Here is a 19883-nt window from a genome sequence, read left to right as displayed (position 1 = left end):
TAGCAGTTTAAAGAAATGAGGCTGATCTATATACTAATACAGATACATTATCAAATCATATTGATACATACAGAATGAAATTGCAAAATATATACAGTTTGAAACAAAAAATGTAAAATACTTTCTTCAAGGATATATTTATGAATATAAATTCTCAATAAAAATTTAGAAAGGATACATGCCAAATTCCTATCTAATTTCCTTCTCAGGGAAAGAATTGTGGTATTTATGGACATTCAAAGGGACTTTTTTATTTCCTATAATTTTTCAATCTTTTTACAAATTTTTAAACTTATAATTTATATATTTTAAAATAATATATGAAAGTGCCAAATATGAGTAGCCTTAATTATTTCTCTAGCTTTAAAAACTGCTTTAATGTCCTAGGTGGATTCTGTGCTTTGCTGACACAATTCTAGGACATTCAGAAAGAGGAAACGATCATTTACCCAAAAAAAAACAAAAAAACTTCTTTGACTATAAAATATTTCTTTTTATACTGATACCTCTTGTTCTTCTGTTGCCCTTCCTAACCCTTAAGAAATCATGGAAATTTTAAGATAACAGTACAATGATTATGAGTTGAGGCAAAACTAAACTGGACCAAAGTCAGCTTGGCAAATTGTCATGCTGTTTTTGTATTTATTTCTTTCAACTTTAACACCCACAATTTATTAAGTGAGACAGTGGATAAAAGAGGAAGCTCAGAATCCTGTTTGGATACTGTTTAGGAAGGAAGCCAGGTCTTTATGGGGTACCCCCTTCCTCTTAGCCACTGGCCAGGAAAACCATCTTTCTGTTTAAAACCTATTCAATTTGAGAGAGGTGGGGTGACTTTGGGAAGGAAGGTGACCTCTCCCTTGTAAAGTGGAATGGCTCTGTTTCCCCCCATGACTTATTCAACTCATTTCCACCACTGTTTATAAGAACACTTGTGCTGAATGCTTGTAGTGACAGCAATAGTCATTTAAAATATGGCTCAGATTTCATGCCCTCAAATTTCCTATGTTATTTCAGATGTTTGATCATTACAATCCCAAATGGAGCTTTTGGTCAGCTCAAGTTTTGCTCTGCCCTGTTGGAGTTAAGAGATATGCTTCAAATAAGCCAGAAGTTTAAAAATGCAAATACTACCACTGTGTATAATATAAGCATTGCTGCTATCAAATCTGAAAAGAAAATGCCTTAATGGGAGCCAAATCATTTCCAAAATGACACAGGGGATTTTTTCTTAGATGCCTCACACACTGGGGGTCCACAGGTAGATTGGTATGTGGAATTGATGTGACATGCTTGGCTGAGAGATGCTGTCAGAAGAACTTGTTTATTTTGTAGGTTTATCAGCACATTGTTCTTTTGAAATGTTTTTGGATTTTGACCTCAACTCTAGCTATGCTGATTTATTTAATTTGCATTGTACCTTGGCTGTGAAACACTGGTCATTTTTAGAAAACTGGTTCCTTTATTCATTTCTTTAAAATATTTCATAGTATTTGTATAAAATAATATTTTTCTAAAATAACATTTTATAAAATAATACTTTATAAGGTAATATTTTTATAAAATTGTATAAAATATTTTATAATATTTTTATAAAATAAAATACTATATTATAAATAAATAAAAGATCTTATTTTATAACCTTTTTATTTTGGAATAATTCTAGGTTTACAGAAAAGTTGCAAAGTGATACAGAGTTCCCATCTATCCTCACCTAGTTTCCTCTAATGTTAACATCTTACATTGCCATGATGCATTTATCAAAACTAAGAAAAAAACTGACATTGTACATTGCTATTAACTAAACTCTGGTCTTTATTTGGATTTCACCAGTTTTTCCACTAATGTCCTTTTTCTGTTCCAGGATCCAACCCAGGGTACCACATTGCATTTTATCATCTAATCTTAGTCTTCTGACTGTGGCAGTTTCCAAGTTTTTCCTTTTTCCCATGACCTTGGCAGTCTTGAGTAGTACTTGCCAGAAATTTTGTAGGATATTCATCATTTTTTAACAAATAAAAATGTTCAACCTCTGGGATTTTTGAATGAAAGCCCTGGTCGGCTTAGTAATAATTTGTACCACTAATTTTCCTTTCATATATCAGTTTCAGCCTGGTGATTGTTACTTTATCTTCTTATCAGTTATAGCAGCACTCTAGAATTAAAAGTTGATTTATGATTTAATATTTACATAGTTTTAATATTTGCTTAATATTGGCTTCATCTGTGTATGCGTTCTGCATTTTCAATTTTGTCAGCTCGTTCAGTTTAAATCCCATAGAAAGTCTGTATTTTATCTATTGTTTATGACAGATTCGAGATGGACAGACAAACTGTTACGTGTTGAAGAATAAAGATTTAGAACAAGCTTTTAAAGGAGTTATTTACTTGGAGATGGACCTCATATATAATCCGGTAGGTCTAACTGGACAGATCTCCCAGCTTCTCTCTATGGAAAGTAAAAGATGACCAGCCTGGAGAGTTTCAAATCAATGTAAAATGTTTCAGAATTTTTGCAGCTACAAAGAAAATAGTGTTTTAAAACTGAGGCAAGAAAAATCAGTGCTGGACAGTCTGGTATTAATCCTGTTGGGCCAGTAGAATTGATGGTGTGTAATTCTCAATATATGTCAAGGGAAAAAAAAAATAAGAGGAAAATTAGGTTCTTAGCTTTATTACCTTTAATCTTCTTCCAAGGCAACAGTTGGCTGTTGGACAGAGATATCTTCAAGCCTCTGACATGTTATTTAATTATTACAGTAGATGTTCTACTATCCAACACTATCAAGACAGGTAGTTACTCAATTGAAAACTACAGTTAAAGGAGGATTTTTTTTTAATGTATCTTAAACTTTTAGTTTAATATAAATAAAATACGTAAATACACATTCACTTGCCAATTTTTAGGTGCGGGCCTAAAACCTTTTTTTAAATAGCATGGACATATTATTTTTAGTTCTACAGCATATTCCTTGCATAAATACACCCATAACATCTATGATTTCTAATTTCAGTTTCTTGAAAGTAGAGATATTCTTTAAAGACACTCACAGAACAATCTGAATGTGGAATTCCTCCAGATTATTTTTCCATAAAATCATCACCTCAATAGCAGTATCTTTTTAGTAACTGACTTTTCTCAAGGCTTTCTAGAGCAACATCGATTTCAAGTCTTTTGATCTGTATTTCAATAATTTATATAATAATTAATTAAATATAGAATTATAGTAACGGGTAAAATTGGCATAAATAGGTTTACAAATTAGCACAGTTGGTTCTAGATGGGAATACTATTCGACTGTCAGGAGCAGAAATCCCTAAGCGTGCGCGGACATGGCTTACTTAGCTGTGAGCTCTCCTTGCCATGGTATCAGCAGTAGGTTCTAGAAAGGGAAGGGAGAGCACAGGTTAATCCAGTTAGTGGGGTAAATGAATGTAGCATAATGGCGCTTTTACAATAATTAGAAGAATGACTGCCATTTATTGGCCATCTACGATGTGCCAGGCTCTTATATTATTTCATTTCATCCCCACAATAAGCCTGGTCCCTAGCTATCATGAATGCCATCTTATGATGAGCAAATGGAATTAAACAGGGGAGCTGATTTGCTGATAAATGAGTGAGTTGGGATCCAAATCCAGATCTTTCTGACTCTTCAATTATCCCGATGCTACATTGCTGATTGTTTACTATCTTTAAGAGATTATTCATAAAATCAATGGCAGGGAAGTTTTATATTTTATTCCTGGAAATGTTGGAACTCTGGGCACAGCCTCCAGTATGGGGTCTGTTGTTACTTCCTCTTTTTCCCCATTTCTTAACCTTTCCCTTCAAGGAGATCATATGTGTGTGTTGCACACAGATCAACCTTCATCTCCTCTTTTCTTCTGGCAAACACTTGTATATAGACTATGCACACAGGTAAAACTTGAGTTTTAGGGGGAAAAACAGCCTTAAATGAAAAACTGTTAAGTAATGTTCTAGTTGTCCATCTGATGTAGAGGAGAAGGACTTGAATTTTGTTCTTTGAGGTTTTCCTCAGTTTAGTGATTTGGATAAGCCATGAAATCTCTCTGACCCTCAGTTTATTCCCTAAAAGCTGGGCTAAAATGACTCATTTACTTATTTTTCTGGATCATTGAGAGGAAATGAGATTCTCTATGGAAAAGATGTTTTTATAAGCCGGAAACTGATTTTCACACGCAAGGTATTACTGGCAAAGAGTAGTTCAAAACTTTGATGTGAAAGGAAGTTTTACTTTTTTTAGAGACTTTGGTTTGAGGACTTCATGAGCCCAATCTCTGCAGTGGTTTAAAATATCTCTTTGATTTGCAACGTGGAAACAACACTCTGGAATCTCCAGTCTGACCTACCCGAGTGATGCTCATGAAATGACACTCCGGAGACCCATGCAGAGCTCCGGGTACCCACCGTGTCTCTGCCCACCCCCCAACCCCCTAACCCCGCGCCGTTAGGGTCAGAAGGTATTGGTTTCCAGAGCTTCTCAGTCATTAGAAAAAGAAGAGAGTGAAGTCCATCTCAATGCTGCCCCTTTTAACACTGCTGTCTTTCTAGATCAAAGCAAGTATTCGGACCTTTACTCCCAGAGAAAAGCGCTTTGTTGAAGATAGCCGCAAGCTGTCCAAAAAGGTAGGTCAGTGCAGTAAACTGGCTTGTTGGTACAGTCAGCACCCAGCACCCGGAGTACTTACTCGTCATGACTTGGTTGCATCTCGCCCTCCTTCTCTGTTTTCCTCTCTCCCTCCTCCCTCTCCCCGCTTCTCTCCCCATCTCTCCACTCCTTCCTCCATCTCCCCTTCTCTCCCTAGACAAGGACTTCAGCTGGGCTCAGTAAGAAGGCAAAGACTCAGAACACATCTGTTGCATGCTGCAGAGGGTGTCAGGCCTCCATTCATCCCCTGAACCATTTTGTAAACAAAAGTTCTGAGCGTCAAGCCATAAACCTTCTCTTGAATTTACTTGCCCCTCGTACCCTCCTTGAATCACAGCCACTTTACTCTCCATCTTTCAACATTTCAGGGAGGCATTCTGCCAGTGGAGTCCATCGTGGAATTAACCCAGTTGATCTTTCGAGATGTGCAGCCTCAGATTCACCGATAACTGCTCCTACCACTTTTTTTTGCCTAAATTTGGATTGTGTTGGCGTTTTACCTCCTATTGAGTTAACTCTCACTCCCTCTGCCTGTTGCCCTTAATTCCTCTCTCATCAGTTCAACAAAAAGTGAAGATCAGGGCCAAGTAGAGGAAGTTTCACATTTTTTTTTTTTTTAACATGACCTTTGCAGTTCTTTTCAGAGCCCCTCCCTGTCCTATTCAGACACAGTTCAGGATTTCACTCTGTACTTACGGCCCCTCTTCAGTTGTGTAGCAAAGAACAAAGTGTCCCCTTTTTAAAGTGTTTATTACTTCCACCACTTCCTGTGGGGTGAGCAGCTGTGGATTACATAAAGCAAGTTAAATATAAAGGCATCTTATCATCCTTTGGTTTCCCATGAACTTCTGCACACGCTCGGGAAAGGCCTTAACCCTCTTCTGAAGGGAGCATCCAAATGTTTTGTTTTGGTCTGCCGTAACATTGAGTGTAATATTTATTTTGTGTAATCTGAGTAAATGGCTTTATTATTGTTGTTATTATTGCCTTTTGCTCTGTTTACTTGAAAGTTAAAACCTGAGTTGAGGTAGGTGGCATAGCTGCTTTGCAAACAAATTGAAATGAATCTACCTACAACTGGGAGAAAAGACATTTCCTTTGCCAAACAGGACCTCCGCGTTGGGTGGCTTTGGGCTCTGAGAGCACCGGGGGGTTTTGGGGCTGAGACTCTGGGGTATGTTAGGTTTCTCCCCAAGTTCCTCTCACCACTAAGCGTCTCCAGATTTTTATAAAGTTGAAACTTGTGCTCATGACACAAATACTTAAAATCACTTAGTATGTGCCAGGCACTCTTCTAAGCCCTTTAATTCTCTCCACGACCTACAAGGTTAGCACTCCTATCAACCCCATTGAGTAAGAGAGAGGTTAAGAAACTGGCCCAAGGTCACACAGCAAAGAGGTAAGAGAGCTGGATTTCCTTTCCAGAACTTTACTTTCCTATAGAATAGACTTTTTCTTTTGGACTAGATGAGCTAGATTACATGTACATTTCTACTGTAAATCTACCCATTTCCTTCCAAACTAAACAACATAGACCCTCATTCCATTCTGTCTGTCTCTCTCAAACACACACACACATATCTCATGCCTGACTGCTGTTTTTTTTTTTTTTTTTGGCTGCGTTGGGGCTTTGTTGCTGTGTGCGGGCTTTCTCTAGTCGAGGCGAGCGGGGGCTACTCTTTGTTGCGGTGCGCGGGCTTCTCACTGGTGGCTTCTCTTGTTGCGGAGCACGGGCTCTAGGTGTGCGGGCTTCAGTAGTTGCAGCACATGGGCTCAGTAGTTGTGGCATGTGGGCTCTAGGGCGCTCAGGCTTTAGTAGTTGTGGCACGTGGGCTCAGTAGTTGTGGCTCGCAGACCCTAGAGCACAGGCTCAGTAGTTGTGGTGCACGGGCTTAGTTGCTCCACGGCATGGGGGATCTTCCCAGACCAGGGATCGAACCCATGTTCCCTGCATTGGCAGGAGGATTCTTAACCACTGCGCCATCAGGGAAGTCCCCTGACTGCTGTATTTTTTACCAGCTCAGTTTTGTGCTGAACATTATTGAAACAGCCTATTCTCCTTCAAAGGAGCTATAAAATGCATTGGATTTTCTTTTCCTCCCAGGATGATCATAGTTTAAAAATGAACTTTAGAAAAAGTATTAGGACTCTTCATTTTTGCTGTTTTATTCATTGGCAGTTATACAGAATCTAATTTAAATGACCAAGTTGTCTGATCTAAAGAGGATATTTGGAATGTTTAAACCTAGTTCCCTGTTTTCCATTTTTTTAATCAGATCTTATCAAGAGATGTAGACCGAGTGAAAAGACTCAGCATGACAGTCTGGAATACAATACAGTTCCTTAAAAGCTGCTTCCAATGGGAATCCACATTGAGAAGTACAGTAGCATTCGTGGTAAGCTTCCTTTTTTATGTTCAGCTTATTTGCTTCTGAGTCCCAAGTCCGAATGCAGTTGGGTTTTATTTTACTTACGTGAAGCAGAATGAGGTACATTCAATATAGGTGAAGTTTACACTGGGAAGGAAACTTTAAAGAAAAAGATAGCCATTCATCTTTCTAAAATATATTATGACATAGGAGATTAATGTAGGAGGTGTCTTTCCAAGACCATACTTGTCAGATTTACCCTTGGAAATCCCTTAAATTACCCAAATCATACTTATATACTATCTCTTGATAAGGTAAAGAGAGCCAGTGTTCTATGCATTTTTAAATGTTTCTGTGGTGCTTATGATAAACCATTTGTATAGTCCCCACAATGTGTTTGTCTCCTTCTGTATCCATGAGGCCCAGTGTTTTCTGAAAAATGGCAGTTGAAAAATCACATGACTAAATGAAGACTAAATTGCTCTAATTTATGTTTTAAGTAAATCATTGGCAAACTTTGGTATAAAAAACATGTATTCAGATCAAACCTCTTGAGACGTAACTGATTACTACACATTACACGTTGACCCAACACCACAAAGGAGAACCACTGTCTGTGAAATACATTCTTATAATAATAGTTGGCCTTTCCTTATGAGCATAATAAAATCACGGAATCTCAGAACTTCATGAGATCTTAAAACCACCTAGGTCAACCACTGAGAGTCCAAGGATCTTGTAAGGACTTGAAAGTGAGCATAATGTCCTCACTTTACATCTGTGGGCATCCTCCCTCATCTGTAAAGGCACTTGTCATTGATCAGATTGGTAGCGTCAGGCATGGGAGGAGAAACCAATTTGCTCGACTGCTAATCTTGTGCCTTCTGTATTATGCCATTAACTCCTGCACTGTGCAAAGATCACAGTAGGACCTCATATGATGTGTGAGTGGTTGAGTCATGATCACGGCTCTTTTGTCTCCTGTTTTCTATCATCCATGCTCTCTCTTACCCACCAGGCTTATCCACATTAAAAAAATAAAAAAAAATCAGTCCCAGAGGTCAGTGGGTTCGAGGTCACTCCCACCTTTATTATGCAAGCTGTATACTGGCTCCATAAGAGGCTTTTTCTTAGCCATTTTAGCACATTGTTTTATCTTTAGTTAATGTTAGTTTTTCATTGGTTCAGGAGGTAGAAGGCCTGTGATGGCTGCAGCCTTGGCCTTTAATATACTTTTTCTTTGTTTTAAAGTTGCTAGAACAATTGGGCTTGATAACAGCATTAAGAAGGATTTTATTAATCCCTATCTGCCTTTGACTTGGCATTGATTCATCCACTTCCCTTTCTCACATTCTCCTCAGCTGGGGGCTTCGTGTGTTGGGTTCCTCTTCAGCCTCCCTGCCTCTGTTTCCCACCTGAATCCTCTCTACAAACTTCCCAGGGAATGTTCTATGTGATTCTGGGCAAAAGAGGCGAGTCAACATGATTGGTGGCTTCTTCCAGTCAGCACCCCGGCCAGTCCCTTGGAGGAAGAGGGATTTCCTCTTTGTTGAGCTTTGTTTCTGGCACTGAGATTTTTAGAAAAACAGAGATCTGTTGCACTGGATTATGTAGGGGGATGACAGAAATGATTAATGGGCTGTCAGCCTGATCTGAAGAAAGATTACAACAAATGAATAGAAATAAGTTGTTTCATAGAGGGGGCTTCTAAACGGGAAGGGAGCCTTGGCATTGGGGCCACTTCTGCATGGCCTGGGACCTGAGTGGACCCTCCTTGCTGACACCACACCGCACAGCCCTCTGCCAGGCTGGCTGCCAGAGGCAGGCCAGCACATCCTCCTTTAAAATCCCTAAGGCCCAAGGAACGAAAGATAGAGGAGTGCTCTTCTTGCTGGTTTGCCAAAATGTGATTTTGCAAGGGTACCTGAGTTTATGAGATGGTGGGAGGCCCCACTGCAGGTGTGGATGGGGGACATTTTCCATTGGACATCATTGGAAAATGCAGAGTCAATTACGAGTGATATGTGCATCCGTTCTCTCTCTCTCTAGGTTGTCCTGAAGGTACTGAAATAAAGACAGCTTCACTCAGATACACTTAGTTTTCTGTTTTCATTTGAAACTCTACTTTTGAATGTTTATCTCACATTTACTTTGACCAGCCATGGTGGATCTCAGAGATACTGCAGATGTAGAGACGTAGGTACCTCCCCTCCCTAAGCTGATGATGTGTAATTTCATTAGAGAATGTTTTTGTTGCTACCATCATGATGGTCACTCCAAAACTATTTCTGCTCTTAAAGCGAGAACGTATAAAGAAAGTACATTATTAGGATAAAATAAAAAATGCATTGTAGTCTCCCTTATTTTCTTTAATAAGATCATGGGTAGCCAAGCCTTCATATTTTTCAGAAAACATTTTGCTTTCATGGCTCTTGCTTACAGACTTAACGCTAGCTGCTTGTGGAGTGCTGATGGGTGATTCCAGGCCTGTGGGCTGCCACTGGCTGTGTCCCTGACTCTGTAGGACTCTGTTCAGGGTTGTCTTTCTGCACAATGTTGGATCCTCAGGTGACCTGGGCCAGAGAGGGAGGTATGGGGAGACTGTGATATTGAAGCCTGGCTTCGCTCCCTCACTCCACTACTGAGAACACCGTGTTTGTCTTTGGTGGTACAGTACACACTGATGTTCTCCTATGATCTGCTGAGGACAGAATGCTGCTCCTGGTCTTTATTCATCCATGTGGTACTTTGTTCATGCTTCGTCCACTTGCCTTGGCATTACAGGGGCAGAGCAATTTCGTGCTGGTCTGAAGCAAGGTCTTAAGCCAAGAATTTATTAAACAATAGGACTGCATGTGAAGGCCTTTCTCTATTAGAAATTAGGATAAGTGCTCTTTGAGGGTTCACTGCACAGGTGTGAAAAGAACCGTCTTGGCTAAACCCATCTCCATTGGGGCTTTTCCTTTACCTAGAGGTACAGCACCCCAAGCTAAGGGCAGAAACATAGGAATTTTTCACTTCTGTTTTGTCAGGTAACATGAAATTGCCTTACTAACATCATGTTCATGTTTCTATTTTCAGTTGATACAAAGCAGGAATGTTATAGGATCATGTTTAGTATATTCTGGTTGTTAATCTTAAGACTTTATGAAAGCAAGCCATACATTTTCTAAGGGATCCTGTGGATGTATGTATGAATATATCGTATCTTGTTGAAAGCAGGAGTTAAAGGAAAGCAACCTGTTAAGATCTAGGTCCTGTGGTGTCCAGTCAGAAGTGGATGAACAAACATGAGAAAATTTATCTTGTTAGACTGTCTAAGCATTAACCTCCCCCACTAGGGGATTAATCCCCTCTCCACTTAACGTGGGTGGTTGTTCTCCCAATACTAAGAGAAGAAAGTTATCTTCAATTTCCTGACACCTGCCACGTGACTGTTGCTGTATACTGTTTAATTCATTGTTATTGTAAGAAATTAAAAGTAGACTATCTTTCTTTAATTTTTATTGAAGTATAGTTGATTTACAATGTTGTATTAGTTTCAGGTGTACAACAAAGTGATTCAGTTATACATATATATATATATATGTCTATTCTTTTTCAGATTCTTTTCTATTATAGGTTATTACAAGGTATTGAATATAGTTCCCTGTGCTATACAGTAGGTCACTGAATGTGGACTTTTTTAGAGCAGTCAGATTCCAAATCATACTTCTGTAGGCTTAATTTTTTTTTAGGATAATTACGGGAAACCTTGCTCATTACCTCTTTTTTTTTTTTAACATCTTTATTGGAGTATAATTGCTTTACATGATGTGTTAGTTTCTGCTGTATAACAAAGTGAATCAGCTATACATATACATATATCCCCATATCTCTTCCCTCTTGCGTCTCCCTCCCACCCACCCTCCCTATCCCACCCCTCTAGGTGGTCACAAAGCACAGAGCTGATCTCCCTGTGCTATGTGGCTGCTTCCCACTAGCTATCTATTTTACATTTGGTAGTGTATATATGTCCATGCCACTCTCTCACTTCATCCCAGCTTACCCTTCCCCCTCCCTGTGTCATTACCTCTTTTGAGTCTTTCTCCTTCCTCCAAGTTTTCTAGATTTTTTTTTAATGTGTTTTCTGAGCTTTACTTTCTTTAAGCTAAAGATAATTATTTTTCACTCAAAAGTTCACATTCTCAGCTTTTCCAACTGAAAGATAAATTAATATAAGATGTCAACTTATGGACAGAGGCCTATAACTAAAACATCATGCCTAGAAGAAGCACATCTGTATATTTCCCTATGAATGGATTTGTAAATATACATGGTATTTTGTATACATGCCCATGGTCATTCCCAGTCACAGGCTTTGAACTCTGGGGATAATTAATGGCTTGTGTTGTTTCAGTGATTACTATGTGTCAGGTACTGTCCTAAAGGATGTTATAAGTGTTAATTCATTTAGTTCTCATAACAACCTGCTGATGTAGATGCCAGTATCAGTATTTCCTTCTTTTTACAGATAAGAAAAATAAGCCCATAGAAGTTAAATAAGGGTTAAATAAAGTGTCAGAGCTCATATGCTTTTAAGAGACAGAGCTGAGATTTAAACCCAGACCATCAGGATTTAGAGTCCATGCATGTAAACATTGGGCTACACTGCCTGTCATTGATGCCCAGGATGCAGTGATCATGATCCTTGTATTTAGATCGATATAATGGCTCCAGGGACAACCATATGAGTCATTTCAGATATGTATAATATCTAGATGTTATAAATGGAAGTTAAGCCTATTCCAAGATTCTTTGGGAGAAAGAAATCCTTATTATACGGGTAAGAATAATTCTCAGACATAGTCATTATATTCACAAGAGATGGAGTAAAATTAAAGAAGTGAAAGGTAGAAATGTCTCTGGCATCTTTGGGGAACAGCCCAGACCGTGGGAATCACATGCTTATGACCTCCGTGGAATTCAGCTTGATGGTCTGGAAAACCTCAGTGCTTGGTTCTAGGCTAAGCCCCAAATTGAGGTCTGAGTTATCTTTTCCCGCTTTTGGAGGAAGCTCTTAGATGATGTAGAAGGGCTTTCAAGGGGAGAGTGAAGAGTGAAAACAACTGACGGAAGGAGCCATGGAAGGAATCTGTAGTTTTCAGATCTTCTTCAAGAATTCCAAGTTGTTCAGAATAAGGGCTAGTAGTAGAGATGAGTAACTATCTACTTTAGTAAATTACTACAAAATATCTTAAAACAGTGACTTTCAGAGAAATTGGCTCATATTTCTACTGTGGGAAGGGTGGTGTATTGTACAATATATTCCCATGTCTAGTGCAAATACATTATGTGATGATAGTTAAGAGGAATTGAGTTTGTTTTCAAAAGATAATTTTGCATTGTGGTATTTGTATTGTAGAAGCAATCATCTGTATGAGTTTTTTTGATTTGTTTTTCTCTCGGGTAATTGTACTTTATATACAAGCCCCAAATGTCGTCTATAAAAAGAACTAAGGTTATATTATGGCATAAGTGCATTAATTTTTTCATATGACAGAAAACATTTACTTGACAGTTGGCATCATCAGAAAATTATTTGAAATAGCAAAGGTCTCCCAATGCTGTAAAAAAGGATTGCATTTACGTAGTTTGGTTTTCCACCACTCTTTCAGTCCCTCGCCTCTTGCATTGAGGGAGAGGAGTCTATGGGGGCATTGATGGATTCCTTATTTATTAAAATTTTACTTGGACCTTTGATGTTAAAAAGCAATCTAAGTCTACCATATATCAATGGGTATTTTCATAAAGCTATGCTTTTAACATCTGTGACTTTTTTTCCTGCATTTTTTGATTGTAAGAAAATGAAGAATTAATTCTTCAGAGTTGACAGGGCCTGCAATATGATACATAATTTAAAGCATCAATCAACTGTCCCGCTCCCCAATAAGGTTAAAATACAATTCTCCACTTTCTTAGTGATAGCCCCTATTTAACATATATAGAATTCTTAGCTTTTAGAGATCCTAGAATTTTGAGAAGTGTGAAATGATTTCACATTGAACTTAAAAACAATAGCAACTGTAACAGAACGAACCCTTCCATCACACACATGTGTGCGTACACGCACTCACACACAAAACACTGAGAAGCAGAGGGCATTTGGGAAGCAAAAAGTTTCGCTGCTGAAAGTTTTCTGAGAACGATTTGATAAAAATTTCATGAGACCTTGCGGAGTGTCCCTGTTTATAATCCCTTCTGTGGCCCACAGGACATTCAGATTGAACTTACTTTGGTACAGATGACAATTACACTGGACGTTTTGTTTTCAGATTGGACGATTAAAATAGTGCTGGTCAGTTGTCTTTTTGATGCTTTAGATATTTATGTGTTAACTAGGTCTAAAAGATTTTTCTTTTTTTTAAAAAAAATTCTATCACCACTTTATTCACAACTAGATGCGCTGCATTTGATTCAACTTTTGGTGGCTGTTTCCACACCCACCAGAAGTCACAATCGGATGTGCACAGCAGGCATCAATGCCTGTTTGGTGGGTGTTTGTGCAGTTGCTGCTCAAAGATTAACAGTAAAACTGAAAAAAAATCCACAGTTACAATCACCATTTTGTCTGGAGAAAATTTTTTAGGCATCTTAAATGTTACGTATATATACTTACATGCAAAAATGTATAAATTAAATATTTGCCAGTTTATTATTTGTTTTATTTAACATTTGTACGATGATTTCCCAAATCTTCCTTTTCGCAGAGGACTACCTAACATACTTTTAAAAATACTTTAAATTTCTTTTTCAGTATTTTTTTCCATAAGAACAATCCATTATTGCACATTGTGATTATAATTTTTTACAACATAATTGCACCTTCTATTGACAACTTCTCAGGCATTAACTAATTATGCCATTTAATAAAATTACAGTAATTGCATTAAAAGATTATCTATTGAAAATTTAAAAGGACACTCTTAGCTATTTTAGTATATTTCATGTTTATATTTTCAACTTTATAATTGAATTGCATTTCCAGGCAGAATCCTAGCTATACTGAATGAAATCAGCTGGTATTTTGGAGCATCCCAATTTTGAATAGTAAGCATTAGATCTTCATTTTTTAAAATCCCAGAATAGCATATGTTGTCAGTCTTCACACGACCCAGATGGGTAATAAGTGAATGGTTCTGATAGGTCCAGGCCCTGTATGGGGACTCTCTGTCTCTACCTGCTGCCTTTCCTAAGCTTTCTATTGGGATATACTTGCAAGTACACATTTTTCTGCCTTCTGTGAATTTTCTGGTTAGGAGCCGTTGTCCTTTACAGATTCCAGAGAACTCAGTCTAGTTCACTCTGCTGTCCAGAGATACCCTACTGTTAATTTGAACTTGATCCTGAATTTAGGAACTTAAATCTTAGATGAAGAAAAGACTTCAGTGATCATGTCCCTCCTTGACCAAACCAGTGCTTCACTGCCTTCTTCAAGCTTTCCCCTCTTCCTTCCTCCCTCCTTCCCTCCCTTTCCACAATCATTGTTTGTCCAGTGTCTCATACACTGCTAGGTATTGAGATACAGAGATGAAATGATCATAGTAAGTCATCTGACCATCTGTCTTCCTCCCCTCTTTTCTTCTCTTCCCCCCTTCATCTCTCCCTCTCTCTCCCTTCTCACCCTATCCACCAGCCTCCCAGCCTCTCCCCAGTATCCCTCTCCACCTCCTTTGCCTGCACCCTTTCTTTCTCTCCCCCAGCTTCCCTCCACTGTCCTCATCTTATATTTGAAACCAAAGCAGTAAATTTTTAATTAATAAAGCACACCGTAAGAAAAATTAAGTTTGCCCTTTGGAGAGCAAATTAAATAATAAGCATGGAACTATTTTAAACATATGAAGTGAGCTACAAATGTGAGTAGGAATTATTAGCTGATATAACTATTGGGAGGTTAGGGTGTTGCTCTCCTAACTCAGAGAAAAGCTTCGCTGAAGTGGGTACAGGTACACACACAAACACATACATACAGTTGCTGAAAGCTTCACTGAAGTGGGTACAGGTACACACACAAACACACACACACAGAGTTGCTGTTTCATTGCAAAGGATGTGGAGGACCTGTTCGAGAACGGGGTAGAAATGCAAACAATTGTATTCTGTGTCATACAATTAATGTACAAGAGTCAACTATCTCTAGATTAATGTGCATGGAACCACCAAATTCCAAATTATGTGATTCTACCTTTAAGGCTGTGATAGTACTTTTCATGTTTGACCTAATAAATTAAGTTCTTTATATCAAAATAGGAGGGATTTTATTTTAATATTTCAGGTTAATGTCATATGCTAAAAAAATCATTCAGTGTAACGTAGCCATATGATTGAAGGATTATGTTAAGACATTGTGAGCTACAGATTGAATGACAGAGACCCAGTCTTTATCTGTGTGTACGTCCTTACCGCTTATGATGGTGCTGAGTACATTGCAGGCATCTAATCAATGCTTCTTAGAAGAATACTGGAACTCATGCAGACCATCTATTACCAGTTACTGTTTGTTTGTATTCCGACTACTCCTCTGACCATAGCAATCTGTGACCCCACCAGAGGGTAAAATTCAAAGACAACTGAACGACTTCATAATCTTTTCTGGTGTGCATTTTCCCAACTTTTTCTCGACCCTGCCCATGGTGGGGGGGTGATGGTGCTAATTTGCAGCAAAATGTCCAAAAGACAGTCAGCAGTAGGAGAACTTGGAGGAGGGGAGTTGGCAAATCTCTAACCCGGATCAACAGCCCCTGAATCTGGAGGGATTTTATTTTTGATTCTTACAGAGCTGAGTGCTTTTTTTCCCCCCTCCATCTGTTGCTATATATGACACCTGGATGTGCAAACATTTTGTCTGATGCAAAAATGGAAAAGAAGATTTAGAAATCAAAGAGAGAGGGTTGGAAGGGAGGAATAGAGTGCTGGTGTGTCTGAAAACAGTCAGAACCAATTTCCTGCTTCAGTTTTGATCTGTTGAAGAACCACGCTCAGCACTTACATTTCGGGCTAATTTGATATTGCCTTTTTGGTGGTCCGAGCTTTGTCATTTGTTTGGAAGCTGTCATCTTTATTAGTCTCTCTGGCTGATCTTTGGGGCTCCCCATCAGGTGGCGCGTGCTCTCCGTTGTCTGACTGGGCTTGGCAAGCCGCTGGCCCTTTTATTGCTGTGTGATGCGGGCATGCTTGCCGGGCAGCCTGTAATTAGACCCACCACAGATGACAGTTACAAGAGAGCCTGGTAATCATTCTACCTGCCTGATCTGATGTTTATGGAGAGAAACCTTCTTTGTGGTCTGGTTAGGGTTTACTATACTGTATCTTACTTTTGCCATTTGATTTATAATTCAGGAAGTTGTGTTTTGCTACCTCTCCGCCGAGCTTGGAGTTGTGTCATTGGCTTTTGAAATAACAGCGCTAATTTGGAGGGGGTAGTTTTCATTGGACTGATACGGTAGCTCCCAATTTTATTAAAAAAGATAGGAAGACAGTTAAATCAAACAGCCAATTCATTATGTCATCATTTAAACGATGTTCCTGTACAGTGTTTACAGACTGTTTTAGTCTCCCTGGGATTTTCTTATAACCCAAATCCGTGTTTTTTGGCCCTTTAAAATGACTTTTCTATATCTGGCCTAACTTTAAAATTTTTTTTGTTTACACTCGTTGCCAGGGATACTTCACTTTGTCAGGGAAAAATAAAAAGAAAGAAATATACTTATTAGCTCAATTGGTGTTGAGACCTCCATGGCTACGATTTTAAGTCTGGAAAAGCATGGAGCTATAGAATGTTAAGTCAGAGGGTTATGTTCATTCATGGGGGAAGAAACTGAAGGCTTCGGGAAAGTGATTTTTCTCCTGGCCTGTTAGAACAGAAGAGTTTCAGTCCTTATACCATTTTTACAGTGTGTGGCTTTTGTGGTCATAAATTTTGCAATTATGGTTTTAGTTCGTGAGTATGAGCTGTATACAAACAGTGTCCACAGATTGTGTTATTAAAAAAATTTTTTGAAAACATACTTTTCTGCAAGTCTTACATTTGGAAAATATTTTATAAGTCTGGAGAGCTGCTACTCAGAGGGGTAATATGCCCTGGAGGAACAAATATCTGTAGTATCTGTTACTTCATGTGGGCTTTTCTTCCAGCAGATGAATCTTCCTCATTAAGACTTGAGGGGTAGTGCTGCTGGCCCCTGAAGATGATGACGTGAGGAGGATGATGATAATCTGTTTGCATGTTCTGGGTGTTTAAGTTTTGACTTCTGCTGTTCAACTTGTTCTTCCTTTATTGGGCTACAGTAACACTTGTAGTGAAATATTGTCTCACATTTGTCTTTTGTTTAAAGAGCAACAGAATACTAAGTATGAATTTGCCGATAGCAACATTTCTTCTGCTCTAGTATAAACCAGGTACATGCAATTATAAACTTTATTGTCAATTATTCCATAGCAAAAGTGGCTTTCCTTGGAAACCATTGAAGTCCTCACATTTTTGGTAAGGAAATTTCTATAGGCTAATTTGTGCTCCAGATTCTACTTTGCAAAATAGGAAAATGGGATGTGTGTTTAGCTGTTAAAAAATTAGCCACCTGTGGCCTCAGTCGCCTATACCTCTTTCCATACATTTTATTTTGCATTTCATGATTTTTAGACTTTTAGTAATGTACACATTCCAAGAAAAAAATAATTGATTTCCAGGAAATTCTGTGCATGTGCATACACACACGCACGAACATATACAAGGGGGAGGGGGGCAGAGGAGGAGGAAGAGGAGAGAAAGGAAAAGGGAAAAGGGAAAAGAGAAGGGAGAGCAAATAGCCTTTCCATTGCTGGAGTTTACTTAAAGACAGTCCTGCAGGTGGCGATAGAATCTCATAAATGATAAAAATCCCAAAGTAAATTTCTGTGCACTGTTTCTTGGGGATTTTAATTTCAGTAATTTATTTTTAATTTGATACAATCATCTACAAGCAGAAATCATTACATTAGAAAAAATTCAAATTTCCATGTTGTGTAATCTCTGTTTTTATAAAAATTTTCTCACATATTTTATGGCTTGTTCATCTTTATGCACAAGAGATGAGATCTAGGTTATTGCCGAGCTGGTACACATTTTATATGGCAAATAACCATTTTAAGCCTGTTTTTTAAATTTTTATTTTACTTTTTTTAACCTATAGCTAAAATTTGATGCCTGTGCCATCGGTTAGGTTCATAAAATCTTTTGCTATTGAGTATTAAGTTGTATAAGGGTAGTGCTGTGTGGGTGTATGTGTGTCAGTGTTTGCTTGTGTATCAGAGTATCAAATCAGTTGCTTCCAGAGGACATTTCCTTCCTTAGCTAATTGTTGAAGGTTAGTTTTAATCTGAGAGGAATCACAAATTCTTTGAAAGCTATTTATTTTACCCAGCAATAAAAAGACAACATAAACTGTTTGTTTGAAAACACTAGAAATTGCATAGTGGATATGATAACATTTTTTCAATTATTTTAGATATTAGGCTTTGTTCAAGCAAAGTTAAAACATTCAGTAGATCTTTCTTTCCTGCTAGTTGAGGTTCAAAAGTTCTTAAATTGCTTATTGTGAATGTATGTTTTCACTTGCCATTTTTTCTTAAGTTTGGGTTCGAAGATGCAAACTCTAAAGTGATTTGCTTAAACATAAAACTAATTTTCAGCTCTCGTCTTTTCATGTAGCCTCATTTAAAAAACCTTTGCAGTGCACATTTTCAAGGGGAACTGCCTTGATTCTAGAAAATGTAATTATTTTGGTTTAAATGCTTTAGGCTTTTAGATGTTGAGTGTCATCAACAGACAACTGTGATGGTCTTGAGCAAATTATGTGAAATTCAGTCTTTGTCTCTCTTCTGAACATTTCACTGAGTCTTATGGTGAAGTTCAAAACCAATAAGGTCTTGTATACTGTACCGTAGAATACAGAATTTCTTATAATAGAAGAGGGGGAAAAAGAGAAAAGAAGAGAAACCTTCTAGCCTTCTAATATTCTGTTTCAATTGCTATTCCAATTACTCATGAGGGGGAAGAGTGGAAAGTAAGTCAGACCCTCGGAAAACCTGTTTTGCTGCCTTCACATAAAGGATATTCAATTCTGTGCTCTGTTAGCAACTGACCAAAATCTAATCCATTAAAAAATATATCGTGGTAAGCAGTTCTTGAAAATGTTTATAATGAATGGTAAAAGCCAAGCTTCCACTGTGAGATTAGCAGTTGGAACAGGATGTGTTCATCAGGAAATAGGTTATTGCCTTACCAGTGTGTCCTGCTGCGTAACCTGCAGGATAGATGAAGATTTAAAAGCTTGCAGTGCAAGGAGTTTATTTGATTTCCCCCCTTTGCCTTCTTTTGCATATCACAGTGTTGTTTATCACCCATGGTGTTTTTTTCTCAACAAATCTATTCCAAAATTCATTTTATAGACAAAAAGCATCCAGTGTTTTGGAGGTCGCCTCCCCCCTCCACGCCCCACCCCCGCCCCACACACCGGATGCTCATCAGTGACCTATTCCTATTAATGTAACTAATTCACTTTTACAGAGTGAACTCTGTAGCTTTAAAAAATAATAAGAGAATGGTGAAAGATGATTTTCCAGAAGTCTGGACTCACCCTCACCCCCCCATCTTAAAGATACAGGAAATACTGCTGTGGATTATGGTGATTTTCCTGCTTTTTGCTTGATTGCCGTCCAGTGTTGGAGCCAGTGGACAGTAGTGCTAATGAATAATGCCTTCTACATGGAGGATACCTATAGTCACACACACGCAGTGACTAAGAGATCAAATACACTGGCTAAA

The 19883-nt window shown here is 38.3% G+C and overlaps 1 protein-coding gene across 19 annotated transcripts in view; it reads left to right on the top strand.

Moving 5' to 3' along the window:
* The window catches only part of MCTP2 (multiple C2 and transmembrane domain containing 2), a 259511-nt gene that overhangs the window by 168197 nt on the left and 71431 nt on the right, over positions 1-19883 (top strand). For 17 of the 19 annotated variants that reach the window (XR_014260390.1, XM_082449078.1, XM_082449070.1 and 14 more), the window contains 3 exons: positions 2314-2415; positions 4577-4651; positions 6950-7069. Coding sequence is in view for 18 of the 19 variants with exons in the window: in XM_082449078.1 (XP_082305204.1) it covers positions 2314-2415; positions 4577-4651; positions 6950-7069 (297 nt within the window). In the remaining variant the exon portion in view is untranslated. Of the gene's footprint in view, positions 1-2313; positions 2416-4576; positions 4652-6949; positions 7070-9091; positions 9221-10123; positions 13713-19883 lie in introns of those variants that run through there. The other 2 variants (XM_082449065.1, XM_082449066.1) reach the window with 2 other exon arrangements.

This window comes from Balaenoptera physalus, assembly GCF_965194825.1.
Source record: "Balaenoptera physalus genome assembly, chromosome: 2".
Taxonomy (NCBI): Eukaryota; Metazoa; Chordata; class Mammalia; order Artiodactyla; family Balaenopteridae; genus Balaenoptera; species Balaenoptera physalus.
The sequence above is the reverse complement of the archived record's forward strand: the minus strand, read 5'-3'. Positions and strand labels throughout refer to the sequence as shown.